The sequence below is a fragment of the Chenopodium album genome, chromosome 6 (assembly GCF_948465745.1).
Source record: "Chenopodium album chromosome 6, dcCheAlbu1.1, whole genome shotgun sequence".
In the NCBI taxonomy this organism is placed as follows: Eukaryota; Viridiplantae; Streptophyta; class Magnoliopsida; order Caryophyllales; family Amaranthaceae; genus Chenopodium; species Chenopodium album.
Window position 1 is genome coordinate 21,986,904 of NC_137839.1, and position 15,267 is coordinate 22,002,170.

The 15,267-nt window shown below is 36.7% G+C and overlaps 1 protein-coding gene across 1 annotated transcript; it reads right to left on the reverse strand.

Annotated features, from left to right (window-relative positions):
- Positions 1-233: 233 nt before the first annotated feature.
- On the reverse strand, positions 234-3,235 carry LOC145634737 (aspartyl protease family protein At5g10770-like). The gene is made up of 2 exons (XM_081686127.1): positions 2,974-3,235; positions 234-1,857 (listed from the first exon to the last, which is right to left on the reverse strand). The coding sequence occupies exons 1-2, from the start codon at positions 3,146-3,148 to the stop codon at positions 590-592; spliced, it is 1,443 nt and encodes a 480-aa protein (XP_081542253.1). The 5' UTR covers positions 3,149-3,235; the 3' UTR covers positions 234-589.
- Positions 3,236-15,267: the final 12,032 nt, after the last annotated feature.

Below are 15,267 nucleotides of genomic sequence, written 5' to 3' on the forward strand. Positions count from 1 at the left end.
TATACTTACAGTGGAACATGACATAATTAACTCCACAAAAAATGTGGGTCTATGAACTGAAGATCACGGTCGAAACATCCCATCTAGTGGAGCTATGGTAAAGGAACTTATCTTCAATCAAACTGGGGAAAATTATGTACGGCAGACTTGTATGATAAGTGATTCTTTTCAGTCAATCAATCAAAGCCTTAATCCCATAAGTAGGGTCGGCTACATGATAAGTGATTCTTTTCAGTCAATCAATCAAAGCCTTAATCCCATAAGTAGGGTCGGCTACATGATCAGTGATTCTTTTAAATAGGGTTATATAGCGGATTGTAGGGAGAGGCTAAAGTTAACTGTTTAATCTCAACATATACATTCTTAAATCTGCAAGTTTGGCAGATTAAATGATAGGCACCTTTTACCCTTGCATAAGATTGAAATCTACTGTAACAAATGAAAAGTATACATTTTCTCAGCTGATCATACTCCTAATCCGAGGAGACGACTATCAGATTAAACACAGCTATGATTTTCTCAGCGAGTTGCTGACAAGCTGTACTGCTGTATACAGTATACACAAACAAACACTGAACTTTCCAGCTACTCAATAACTACATTCTTCTTCTGCAAATCCTACTTGAGAGAGTTTTGTATCATATACAATCCTACTGTTTTTTTGCTGATAGTTTCCTATGATTGCAATCTCATCCTCATATGCGAGGCTAGCAAATGCTAGACACGCTTGAGATGCATCATATTTTACTAAATAAAACACACCATTCGCGTCTACATTTAGTTCTGCATTTCCTTCAAACTGCAGCTTCACAGTAGGAATTTTTACCTCCTTGTATGAGCTAAGGTCGAAACATGTGTCCAGGATTGAGAATGATGGGGCTGATGGAAACCCTGAAAACTGTTTCACAAATTCAGCCTTTAAAGCCCTGTAAATTGATGGAGGAAGCCTCGTGATCACCGTTCCTGAATCAATCAAAATCCCATTCTGTTGAACACTTGAAGTGTATAAATGCACACCACCTACGCCTATACCTGTTAGGTTTAGCATATAGAATGAAGAAAGCTGAGGATTCTGAACCATTCGAGTGTAGGAAATGGGAGTAGTATTTCTATATACTGAAGTATTCCCGCCTAAGGTAAGTGATCCTGATTTCCCTTCATCTGTAGAAGGTAAACAATATGAAAATACTCCACCATATAACTCAGATGTTTGAGAAATCAATGATAAATTACTCTTTCCCAATCCCATCAGACCTGAAGCACTGCCAAATAGACCTTTGTTGCTCCTACCACACCCGAAAACAAATTTATCTACATGAGAATTTCCTATATCAAGGCGTTCTGTTGCTAGTTCACCACGAGTGTACGACCCATCACCATAGCTAACATAGTAATTACAGGCTGATGGATTGAAATCACAAGCTACCTGATTCCCACTCGTTTCCTGCAGCAATTTACATGCTAAAGAATTGCAGGTAACTGATTGGTAAGACAGAGAAGTCGCAGGATTAAAAATGGGTTCGAGTTGATTATAACATAAACTACATGGTTTACACTGCACCCATGTTAAGTCACTTCCAGTATCCACAATCACTGTCATGTTTTCTCCACCAAGTGTCATGGTGATCACATAGTTCAAGATTTCGAGTCTCATACCAGAGCTAAGCGGCATTTGGGTGCTAGAAAGGGTTTGAAGTTCACCCAAGATGAGGCTTTTCATCCTATATTGTAGCAACTGAACCTGATCATTATCCAAAATTACGCGTTCTTGAAGGCTCTTGTTTAGCTGATGTCTGTTTTTTCTTGAACAAAAATCTCGGTGTTTCATCTCCAGGGTTGTTGAATCTTCCTCCCTTCCTAAAAGCATAAACAATCATTTAGCATGAAATGACAGATCTGAAACCAGCTGTATACTACAAATTTCATCATACTTTGCAATTTGCACTGACACATATGATAAAACAAAGTAAAAATCAATAAAAAGCATCAATAATGTGCTAACTTTAGCTAGCAGTCATGATTTAAGTGCTTAATTAAGCTCTTTTCTAAGTCTACAACACAGTTGTCACATTCATTTTATGTATACATTAAATGTTAAAAAGTCTATAGCCAGATAATAAGGTTCTTACGCCATAATTAACCTATTGACTCGTGCCCTTATTTACATTTTTGCAGCTGAATCACCACACCGAAGCTGACAAAAAAAGTACTGTGTATATGTTTACATTAAAACAATAGCATTATTTACTTTTTAGGGAGTAATTAACATAATTTACATGTTTATAAACTAAAGTTAATAGATTTCTTACTACAATTGGTGCATGCACACTTTTTGAAAGGTCTTAGGAGGTCAAAGTGTGTAAATAATTAAGGTCAACCTAACGAATAGAAAAAACAATCACCGAAAGACAAACAGAAAATACAATCATGTAGTTTGCCTTTTTACCATTGAATTTTTCTGGTGCACAAACAGAGTACTACTTGAAAATGAAATACACTAATAAGATGAGAGAACTTCCTTAAAACAGTTTTATTCATAGCATGAAACCCAATTTAAGCAGACCATATATGTAATGTACTATTATTCTGACTCTTCATTAAACCTCAAGTTGGATCTTTGAGACCCCAACATCATATATATTATATGGACAGTAGCTTAATACATACTTCAATATAGACCATAAACTTTTTTTTTTTTTTTTTTTTTTTTTTTTTTTTTTTTTGTAATATAACCAAGTTTGACACTTCAATACAAACCCGTATTTGTTTTCATACCCGATCCTAGTAACATAGACTATATTGCATTCAATCATGAAAATTATACAGACTCTACCCCCTATAAGTATTATGCAAAAAAAAAAAAAAAAAAAAAATTAAAAAAAATTAAAAAAAATGAAAAAACCCTTGTTGTACATTGTCCATATATGAAAATATGTAACCAAATTATTGATAATAAGTTTTATCAATACTTACTTGATTTGAGGTGAAAACAACTTGAAATGACATTTTGACTGTGCTGTTTATTTCTATGAAATTTGTGGATATTGAATATCTTGTTATTATCTTGAGAGCACTTTGCAACAACACTGAAGATTATAAGAAGAATTAGTGAGGTAATTAATGGAAAAAGTCCTCTTAATTGCCTCATTTTTGTGAAGAAAATAGAGAGAAAAAGAAAGAGTAAATTAGAGAGTGAAGTTAAAGAAGGGAAGGAAATAGAGGAGATTCTTGAGAGCTGGAGTTAGGCATGGGAACAAAAGGATGGCTGGCTTTTGGACCCACTTGTGCATGAGACATTATTGGGGTTTCACGTGAACACATTCGATTAAAAATTTAACTAAATTATAATCAAAGCATTCTACTGTTTTTGAGTGTGTGTATGTGTGTTTGCTGGTTTTCATTGTTCGTAATGATTTAATTTACATTTACGAAATTAATAGTCACATACAGTTCTTGAAATTTAATTTATATTACTCATGAAATTTAATGGTTCTAAATATGTCACATATTATCTTTAGATAAAAGAAAAATACACTTTGATAATCTCAACTATATTGTCGATTTATTTCAAATTAAATAATCTCAACTAAGGTTTATTTTTGTAATAATCCTAATTATGCCCTAATTTTGCGTCCAATAGTCCTAGCCGGTCAACACCAAGTCAATGACTTATTGTACGTAATAGGTAACCAATACACGTGTCATAACGTGATTGACCTACAATTTTTTTTAAAAAAAAAAACTAAAAATCCTTACATCAACCACCCCTTGTCCCCCCCGCCACTGCGAAACTCCGCGGCCAACACTCATTTCGTCGAAAAACAGTTGGTGTCTCCCCTAACCCCCGAAAACGACTTACACTGGTCCTTCCCAACCCTAATGTGACAACGAAAGCAGCGAAAGCCACCGCAATGGCGCAACCAAAGCAGCGACAGGGACAGCGATAACCGCAACCCCTTGCTGCTACTGGTTGAAACCTGATTTGGTACTCAATACGCACCAATGTCGAAGCAATTTCGGCTCAATTCTATAGGACTTTAGATACTCTAAGCAGAATTGCATGAATCATATTCATAAGCATCTAAACACCAAGATCAATGCATAACATATACAGAACATATTATTGTACCTTTGAAGCGTGATTTCACATGCGATCGAGCAAGAACAATGGGAGATAAAGAAACCCCAAGTGTGATTCCTCTACTTAGTCCACGGGCACATATTAAACCTCCACTAATGCTAGTTAGTTGTGACTGAACACTTCAATCAACCTTCAACGGAGAAGAGATACACAAACTAACCACGAACACCACGAGCCACATAGGGTGGCCGGCCGTACGGAGGTGAGAGAGAGAGAGAGGGGAGGGCTATGAGTGCGAGAGAATGATTAGGGTTTTGGGACTTATTGCCTTGAGTTACAATTCACTGAATGTTAATTGTTATTTCAACCTTAGTCATGGATATTATTTATAGATCATATCTCTAAGTAAGAGTCCATGTCAAGCCCATATACATTGTCCTAATCAAACTAATCAAGCCCAACACTCCATATGGTATGTCATGAATCTCATGATCTTATGACCCATTAACGGGCCTCTTACTTGTTTAACCCAATACCATTGTTGTGTGACCTCATAGGATCCATTCTATTGGGTTTCAGACTATTTAATTAGCCCAAAGATCATTTGCCATATCTAGCACCAAACACTGATGATCCTATAGAATGAACTGATTATCTCCATAATAGTGATCTTTGATATATCAAGTAATTGCACTAATCGAAGACATAATCCCTTCAATCTCCCACTTGTATGAGACAAGTGTTAATATTAAACTTACTTAAGTCAATGTGTGTCGATTTGATAATATGATTGCATCTCATGTTGCGATCATATTAATGTACAAATATTTTCTTGAAATCTGAGTTAGAATTACAAAATAAATGATTACTATGTAATCCATTTGAGCATGGCCATGCATTTTTGAGTTCTCCCTCTTCAAGAGGTCAAGACACATTCCTAACTAAATAGGTAGACTCAATCCAATCTTGTGGCAACCAAAGCTCCCACTCAATTTTAAAGTAACCGGGAAATATCCTTTATAGCCTCCTTTTACGGCTTGACGTTTGAATGTACCACAGTTAAATCAATCATTGAATGAAAATAGTGTTCCACTCCTGTCAAAGGAATCTACTAATATATCGTGAAGTTCTGTACTTGAACTTCAAAGTAGGACTATAGCTCGATCATGCATCATTCATGCATATCCATGTGATTGACCGAGCATCATCACTTTGCTCCTACAGCCCATGAAACTGCACTATCCAATCAATCTTACATGCTAGTCCATGATTTGAAATCATTTATGTCCAGTTTAATGATTTCGAACTAGGATCTTTAATAATATATGAATTTAGTTCACCCGTGGGGTTTCAATCATAAAGTCATTAACCTGATGAGCCCATCAATTCATAATTATTTTGAACATTTTATTTAATGTGAAATTTATAATTAAATAAGAGAAATAATATATTTCTAATTAAACATAATTCTACAAATGAATGTATAACATATGTAATAAGTTTTTCTTAAAAACAAACACAACTTAAATTATATCATTTGCTTCAATCCAGTTGCTCTAGCATGACCCTCATGCTTGGGATGTGAAAGGGGTTTAGTAAGTGGATCGGCAATGTTTTCATCCGTATGAACTTTTCACATCTTGACATATCCTCCACCAACGATCTCTCGAATGAGGTGATATTTCCTCTCAGCATGTTTGGATTTGAAGTGTGAACTTGGCTCCTTTAATTGAGAAATGGTGCCATTGTTGTCACAATACAACACAATTCCATTTTGAGCACTTGGTACAATGTCCAGCTCTGTGAGGAACTTCTTTATCCAAATTGCTTCCGTAGCTGCTTTAGCTGCAGCTAAATACTCTGATTCTGTCTTAATGGAGGATCAGTGAGTTGGAAGAGTTCAAATCAAAGCACTGTCGTATCTCTGTTTGTTTGGAAACGTGCATCCGTACAGCCCCTGACAACCAACTCATCCTCGTCGCCATATACTAGAAACAATTCTTTAGTCCTTTTCAAGTATATAAGGATGTTCTTGGCAGCTGTCCAGTGTGCTTCACCTAAATTTGCCTTAAATCTGCTACACATGCTTAGAGCATATGCAACATCCGGCGTTGTACATATCATGTCATACATGATTGACCCTATTGTAGAAGCATAAGGTTTATTAGAAATACGTTTCATCTCTTTTGGCGTTTGAGGGCACTGAGATTTATTGAGCGTAATATGCCGTGAGACATGGGGAGAAATCCTCTCTTAGAGTCTTTCATCGCAAACCTTTCAGGAACCTTATCAATATAAGTCTCTTGACTTAGTCCGATCATCCTTCGAGACTTATCTCGATAGATCTTGTGTAATACCCCGTATTTTTAATGTATTTTATAAATTATTTATTTAATTATAAAATATATTTTGGGTCAAACTATTTTAATTATTGAATTATAAATAAAGCAAGTATTTATATTTGGGTCAATAAGTATTCAATCCAAACGTAGGCCATCTTTCTTGAACCCAATCATCTTATTTTTACTTTTGGGCCACCTACTTCATCATTTAAGTCCATTATTTTTATGAAGCCCAAACCTACCCTAACCTACTCTACACTATAAATACTCTACTTATCCCCAAAATTTTACCACCCAAAAAGGTCAAATGGTCAAGGTAAGCTATTTTCTTTTTATTTTTATTCTTTGTTTCTTCTTTTCCTTTTTCCTTTTTCCTTTTCTTATTCTTTCTTTTCTTCTTGCATTTACGTGGGTTTTGGGTGACATAAACCCACCCAAATTTCAACACCGGCTGCCACTGCCCACCGCCGGCTGCCACCACCTGCCACGCCGCCACCGGCTGGCCGGCCAGCACCCACGGTGGTTCTTCCCTTCTCTCTCCTCTTTTATTTTGTTTTAATAATTATTCCTATAATATATTTTTGGGTATTGATTCTTGATGGTTAAATTATGATTAGTATGTTTTAAAATTGTGTTTTTGATGATTAAAGAGTATAAATTTTAGATTTTGTATTGTTTTATATTATGGTTTTATAAGGTATTAAAGTTAGGGTTTTGAAATTAGTAAAGTGTTGATTTTTAGGGTTCTAACTTACAATCAATTTGGGGGTTTTATATACCCATTGATTGTAAGTGGTAATCAAGCTTAAAGATTGTATCTTTATGAAGTTTTATTGAAATTTTAATGGGTTTTTGTTAATAGAATAATGCTGGAATTTTTATTTACATACTACTTTTGTGTATTAATTAAAAGGAGTTGATTATCCATAAGTTGAGAATATTTTAAGTGGTTTTAATATAATTTTCAGATTTATTTAAGGGGTTTAAGCCTTAAAAAGTATGCTGGAATTTTTATATGAACACGCAAATTCATGTTTTAATAATTAGATTTCCGTTCGTTAATATTAATCTCGTTTTAATCCTGATCAGGTTCTAAACTCCTCCGATTTTGATAAAAAAAAGTAGTGTTTTTCGAGTGGAAACAATGTTTTAAGAAAGACTCACTACTTTTGGTAGTGAACACTACCCTCTCGTGGCCAAATTCAGCCTCTAAATACGATTTTCGAGCAGTTTTTGATTTTAACGAAGTTTTTTTTTTTTATGCTTTAAATTTTATCTTTGAGTTTAAAGGGGTTAGAGATTATTTAATGTTTCTATGGATAATTTAAGTATAAAGATGTATTTTGATGAAGTTTTAAAGGATTTTTGATTAGTTTAAAATGTTGGAATTTTATTTAAAGTAGTATAATTGTGATTTTAATAAAAGGGTGTGATTATCCATTAAAAGGAGTTTAATTAGGGGTTTTAAAATAATTTTCAGATTATTATAAGTTATTTAAAGTGAGTTTAAGTTGCTGGAAATTGTGTATACAAGGGTAATTAATATAGTATTATTGTCCCTTTATGTAGGAGACTTGGTTCGAGAATTGTTGTAGAGTACTCGGTTATTTTAAAAGCTTATTTGAGGTACGTTCGCGTACTTAGCATATTTTGATGATATAGAATCATGCTAGGCTTGATTTCAATCAATTACAAGTAGTATCATGCTAAGGTTTATGTATGGAATTGTGAATTAATGGTGTTGGTGATTGAATGATGAAGCATGAATTATTTGTGATGGTTTATGGATTGGAAAATTATATTTTTGGCATGTTGTGTTTGAACCACATTTTTATTTATGGCATGTTAGAAGGCATGATTAATTAAACTACATGTTTAATTATGTTTGGAATATTGAAAAGGAATTTTATTATGGTTCAAATAATTTTTATTGATGCTTTAAGTATGAGGAAGGAGCTATATAAGTGTCTAGGTACACAAGGAATAAATTGTATGTTGGTGCCTTTGTGAACTTAAGGTGTTTTTAACACTGAGGGATTAGGATTTTTGGCGCATTATGCGTTTAAGGTGTCTTTGACACTGAGGTAGAATTAAAAAGGGTTCAACATTAAATAATACGTGGTCACTAATTATTCAAGAATTAAATTGGTATGTTTGTTCGATTGAATAATTATTGGTGATTGAATTATTATGCTTTGAGAGTCATCACCAAGTCTAATAATATGTAAATGACGTAAAGTGAAAGAGATTACGCACCAAAACTTTTGGAACGTATATACCTTGAGTATGAACAATGGGGGGGTTATGGGGTTTTATATTTAACCATAACTTCCAATGGAGTATAGGACGCTGTATATTCCTTTTTTATTATTTATTATTATGCGCTGGAATTCCGCCACCTTTGTGTGTTTTGTCGCTGGCACGGTTAGCTCCCGTGCCAGTTAACCTCAAATTTATATGGGGGAGGTTAATAGGTGGAAACCCGTTCGATGCGTAATCAATGCAAAATGAATTAATTAGTGTCTAGTCATTATGTTCTTGTTGATCGGTGTGTGTGCTTGTGAACAGGTGCATTGAGGTAAGTGTGTGTTGATAAGTGAAAGCATGATAGTGTGTTTAATTACGCTTATGTACTCAGCTTTGCTGATTGTGTGTGTGTTTGTGTATTTGGTCATGTCTTTATCTTGGCCCTATGATGACCCATTTTTAATGGAGAGTAGTGGAGACAAGTAGAGATAAACTTTTCAGGTATTAAGGCATATTCATGATGGGGCACGAGTGAAGAGCGAATCATGCTAGTTTATATTAGTTACAACGTGTTTCTGCTTTAATTATTTATGCTAATATTTATATGTGGAGCTAATATCAAGTTTGGATTTGGTTTGGTTTTAAAAAAAGGGCCTTTAATGGTTCCAAGTTGTAGGATGGTTTTATTTTACTTCGTTTGACTTTGGTTTTGACTTTACTTTCGTTGGTTGACTTTTCAAGTTGACTTGTTTTGAACGGTTTTGAAGTTAGTCTTCCGCTGTGTGTCTTTGATGGTTGCCTTAGCCGTTTTCACGGTGGCGGTAATATCTTAGATATTCCTATTTAAATTTTTAAACAAGGCAAAAAAAGGTATTTTAAAAGAAAGGAATTTCTAGGGTGTTACATCTTGATTCCCTGTATGTACTCGTCGTCACCCAAGTCTTTCATGGAGAAACAATTCTTCAAACATTCCTTGACTGACTCAAGCATTGGTATGTTATTCCCCATGAGTAGTTGTAGGGAATAATTTCAAGCATCACACACTTGAGCCCCAATGTAATCATGCATTTAAGCATAGTGGCGTCCAAAGGGAAGGAAGCTAGAGAAAAAGAGTCGCCAACAAGTTTTAGGAACTTTGAAACTGTTCACAGGGGGAAGGTTACACCCCTTTACGCCTTGGCTGTGCATGCGCGTGTGTGCGGCAGTGGCAGCAGCTCAAGGCTGCTTGCCACGGCCGTGTGTGCGGAGCATTTGTGTGTGTGTGTGCTTGGTGCGGGGAGGAAAATGGCCGTAGTGGGCTTATCTTGCACAAGCCGCAATTATTCGAGTTTCTTTGGCAAGCGCTTAATGCGAAAGCCACTTGAAGAGCGGTTGGATTAATGTTTGCTTATTTTGCGGTTTTATTAATTTTAATTAAAATTATTGGGAGGCTAGGCCTCGGTTTTGAGTGGCATTGGCAAAATTTTATTTTGAAAAGTTTGGGTCTACCGGCTTAATTAATCGGATTAATTAAGTTGGATGCGGAATTAAGTGGGAGCGTCAATTACATAATCGGTTAAACAACTTTGACTAGTTTTAATTAGGCGAGTTAATCGGAATAACCACCTAGTTAAGTTACTAGTGCGCGCGTATGTTTGATGCAATTTTATTTGTTTGTTGTTGTAAAATGCATGGGCCATTCATAAATAGTTAATGGATGAATGGAATGTATATTTTCTCACAGGTTTTATTAAATGCCAATTAGCGGGACCCGATTAGGATAAAAAATACGGACTACGTGCCGTTATGTATTTTTGTAAATCTAAATACGGTCTACGCATCGTTGAGTATTTTTGTACCTTAATATTTAGATTAATACTAGTCGTTGAAACTAGTATTTGCATAATTTGGTTAAGTCTTGAAGACGGAGTTTCTTGGAAGACGAAGCCATGAGTTGCAAGTGAAGACCTTTTGAAGACTTGAAGAATTCAAGGGGTCATGCTAGTTGCCAATATGCATCTATTATTTCGCTTTATATTTTATGCTAATATACACGTGTATTATGCGTTTGTTTAGGTTTTCTTAATCTTTCGATGATTAGTTAAGTTCACTTAAATCAACCAACATAGAAATCCTAGGTCCCTAATAATATTGATTAAAAACTTGCCTTTCCAAAACGACACTTACTATCCGGACGAGGGTAATGGTGGGCTACGCCAAAGCGAGGTACCATGGCTTCTCCAAGGAGGTAAGGCACACCGGGTGTGCATGTAGGTTTTGGTTGAACTCATCGGTATGAGTGAGGAGTCCTCACATACAGTGGAAAAAGAGGTATATCGTCAAGATGCATTAGATGCGACGACTATCTAACCAAGAGTGGCTTGGAGCCATTAGCAAGGCAATGCTTACCTTAGAAGATTGAGTGTTGTTAAGACAAGCCAAAGCATGCTTGACCACTCTTTGTTTCTTCGGATCTTGGAATCGCCTTATTTTCACAAATAGGGACAATTTTACGTGTAAATAAGACGTTAAAAAAGTATTGAAAATTTGCATGAATAGAATTCAATCTTATTTAAAGTAATTTTTGAATGGTTTTTCATTTCGAATTCTTTCAATTGTAGAATCATGTCTTCAAACAACTCAAACAACCAGTTTTCTCTACGCTCAATTCTCGATAAGGAGAAGTTGAGTGGTGCCAATTTCCTTGATTGGCAAAGGAATTTGCGCATCGTTCTTATGCAAGAATAGAAAGAGTATGTCCTTGATGAGGAAATTCCCGAGGCTCCCAATGAGGAAGTGACTCAGGCTGCCCTTAACCGATGGCAAGTAGCCGACCGGGATGTCAAATGCGTAATGCTAGCCACTATGTCTCTTGAACTTTAGAAAACCTTCTTCGAGAAGGAATCGGCCTATGAGATCATTTCTGAGTTACAGAATATGTTTCAAGAACAGGCTCGAACTGAAAGATTTGAAACCCATAGGAAGATCCTTGAGACTAAGCTCAAGAAAGGAGAGCCAGTCAGCCCACATATGCTCAAAATGATTGGATTATTTGAGAACATGGGAAGACTTGATGCGAGGTATTCAACTGAAATGGCTATTGACATCATTCTCCTTTCCCTTCACAAAGGCTATGACCAGTTCAAGATGAACTACAATATGCATAGCATGGAGAAAACCCTCACCAAGCTTCATGGGATGTTAAAGCAAGCTGAGCAAACGCTCAAGGATGAGGGAAAGCATGATATGCTAATGATCAAGAAGGGCAAGCCATTCAAAAGGGCGGGCAAAAAGAAGAAAGGCTTCAAGGGGAAAGGAAAGAAGAACTTTTCGCCTAAGCCAAAGACTACCAAAGACAACAAGGAAAAGAAGGTAGCATCGTCTAAGTCTGATTCCGAATGCTTCTATTGTAAGAAGAAGGGACATTGGAAGAGAGACTGCCTCATGTTCAAGGAAGATAAGAAGAACGGAACTGTTGCTTCTACATCAGGTATTTATGTTATAGACTTTAACTTCACTAGCTCAGCTTCATGGGTATTAGATACCGGATGTGGCTCACACCTTTGTTCCAATTCACAGGCACTAATGAACACTAGGATGCTAGCGAAGGGGGAGATCGAGCTCCGGGTAGGAAATAGAGCAAGGATTGGTGCTATATCCGTAGGATCTCTTAGTTTGTCTTTGCCCACCGGGCTAGTTTTTGAACTTCACAATGTTTATTGTGTTCCCAACATTACCAAAAACATCATTTCAATTTCGGCGTTGGACGCCAAAGGTTTTGAATTTTGAGTTAAAGACCAATCATGTTCATTTTATCTCGATAATGTTTTATATGGTACGACACATTCTGAAAATGGTCTTTATGTGTTGTCTTTAGACAAAGAAGTTTATAGCGTCGATAATACCACTAAGAAAGCTAAGACTACATTGTCTTGTCAAACTTACTTGTGGCATTGTCGTCTTGAACACATTAACATCAAACGCATCAAGAAGCTTCTACAAGAAGGTATTCTTGACTCATTTGATTTAGAATCATTTGAGAATTGCGAAGGATGTTTATTAGGCAAGATGATAAAGCAACCATTCTCCAAGTTGGGAGAAAGGGTCGGTGACTTGTTGGGCCTAATACACAACAATGTATGTGGGCCAATGAGTACACCCGCAAGGAATGGTTATCGGTATTTCATAACCTTCACAGACGACTATAGTAGATATGGTTATGTCTATCTAATGTCGCACAAATCTGAATCGTTTGATAAATTCAAGGAATTTCAGAGTGAAGTTGAAAATCAACTTGGCAAGAAAATCAAAGCGCTTCGATCGGATCGAGGTGACAAATATTTGAGCCAAGAATTCGATGACCATCTGAAAGAACATGGGATACTTTTAGAATTGACACCTCCGTGAACTCCTCAATGGAACAGAGTATCCCAAAGGAAAAATCGAACCTTGTTAGACATGGTACGATCGACTATGGGTCTTAGTGAACTTCCAATATCTTTCTGGGGACATGCACTTTTAACTGCGGCACTTACACTGAATCGTGCTCCGTCAAAAGCAGTGGAAAAGACTCCTATAAATTATGGACAAATAGACCTCCAAGTTTAACGTTGTCTTTTCTCAAGATTTGAGGATGCGAAGCATATGTCAAGAAACTCATTTCTGACAAACTTCATCCAAAATCTGACAAGGTTTACTTTGTGGGTTATCCAAAAGAAACCAAAGGTTATTACTTCTACAACAAATCCGAGAACAAAGTGTTTGTTGCTCGTGATGGTGTCTTTTTGGAGAAGGAACATCTTTCCAAAATGACAAGTGGGAGGAAAATCGAACTTGACGAAGTTCGACAGGACGAGAAATAAGGACAAGTTGACAATCAAAGTGCTCACAAAGCATCTGTTGATATAGGTCAAAACATGCAAAGTTAAACCGACAATGCAAATGCTCAGTCCATTACCTTACGTAGGTCAACTTAGCCAAGATATCAACCCGATAGATACCTCGGTGTTGTATTAACTAAAGATCAGGACATCCTAGTAGTGGATGGAGATGAGCCAGTAATCTACAAGCAAGCTATGACGAGCCCCGACTCTGCAAAATGGCAAGAGGCCATGAAATCCAAAATGCACTCCATGTTTGAAAATCAAGTATGGGACTTGGTTGATTTACCCGAAGGTTACACACCTATCGGTTGTAAATGGATTTCAAGTTGAAAACCGACAAAGATGGAAATGTATTCATTTACAAAGCTAGACTGGTAGCAAAAGGTTACAGGCAAATTCACAGAGTTGATTATGATGAAACCTTTTCTCCAATTGCAATGCTTAAGTTCGTTTGGATTCTTCTAGCGATTGCTGCATATTACAATTATGAAATATGGCAGATGGACATCAAAACCGCCTTCCTCAATGGAATTTTGGAAGAAACTGTGTACATGACACAGACTAAAGGTTTTGTCGACCAAAACAATGCTAAGAAGGTATGCAAGCTTAAGAAATCCATTTATGGGTAAAAGCAAGCGAGCAAAAGTTGGAATCTGCGATTCGATGAAGCCATTAGTAAGTTTGGTTTTATCAAGAATCCAGATGAGTCTTGTGTTTACAAGAAGGTCAGTGGAAGTGAAATCACCTTCCTAGTCTTATATGTCGATGACATTTTGCTCATTGGAAATAACATTCCGCTGTTAGAGTCTGTAAAGATTTGGCTAGGGAAGTGCTTTTCAATGAAAGACTTGGGAGAGGCTTAATACATATTAGGCATCAAGATCTATAGGGATAGATCAAAGAGGATGATAAGATTGAGTCAAAGTACTTACATCGATAAGGTACTAGCTCGATTCTAAATGGAAGGAGCCAAGAGAGGGCACCTACCCATGTTACATGGCATAACCCTAAGCAAGAAGCAGTGTCCAAAGACACCTGATGAGCGAGAAAGGATGAGTCGTATTCCATATGCTTTGCTTATTGGATCGATCATGCATGTATGCCATGATATGTACTAGGCCGGATGTATCGTATGCCTTGAGCGCTATGAGCCGATACCAATCAGACCCAGGAGAGGCGCATTGGACTGCGGCCAAGAATATTCTAAATTACCTGAAAAGGAACAAGGATAAATTCCTGGTCTATGGTGGTAAAGATGAATTGGTTGTTGAGGGATATACCGACGCAAGCTTCCAGACAGACATAGACAACTTCAAGTCACAATCCGGATACATATTCTGTCTCAATGAAGGAGCGTTTAGTTGGAAGAGTGCAAAGCAAAGCACAACTGCTGATTCTACAACTGAAGCCGAGTACTTTGCAGCATCTGAGGCAGCCAAGGAGGCAGTTTGGATTCGCAAAGTTCATTGGGGAACTTGGTGTTGTACCCTCCATCAAGGGTCCAATAGACCTCTATTGTGACAACAATGGAGCTATTGCTCAGGCTAGAGAGCCACGAGAACATCAGAAGGTCAAACATGTCCAGAGGCGATTTCACATTATTCGAGAATGGAAGCCAGAGGGTAAAATCAGAATTTGCAAAGTGGGAACGGATGATAATGTAGCCGATCCACTCACTAAACCTTTGTCTCAAGTGAAGCACAACAAACACATTGAGGCAATGGGAATCAAGCAT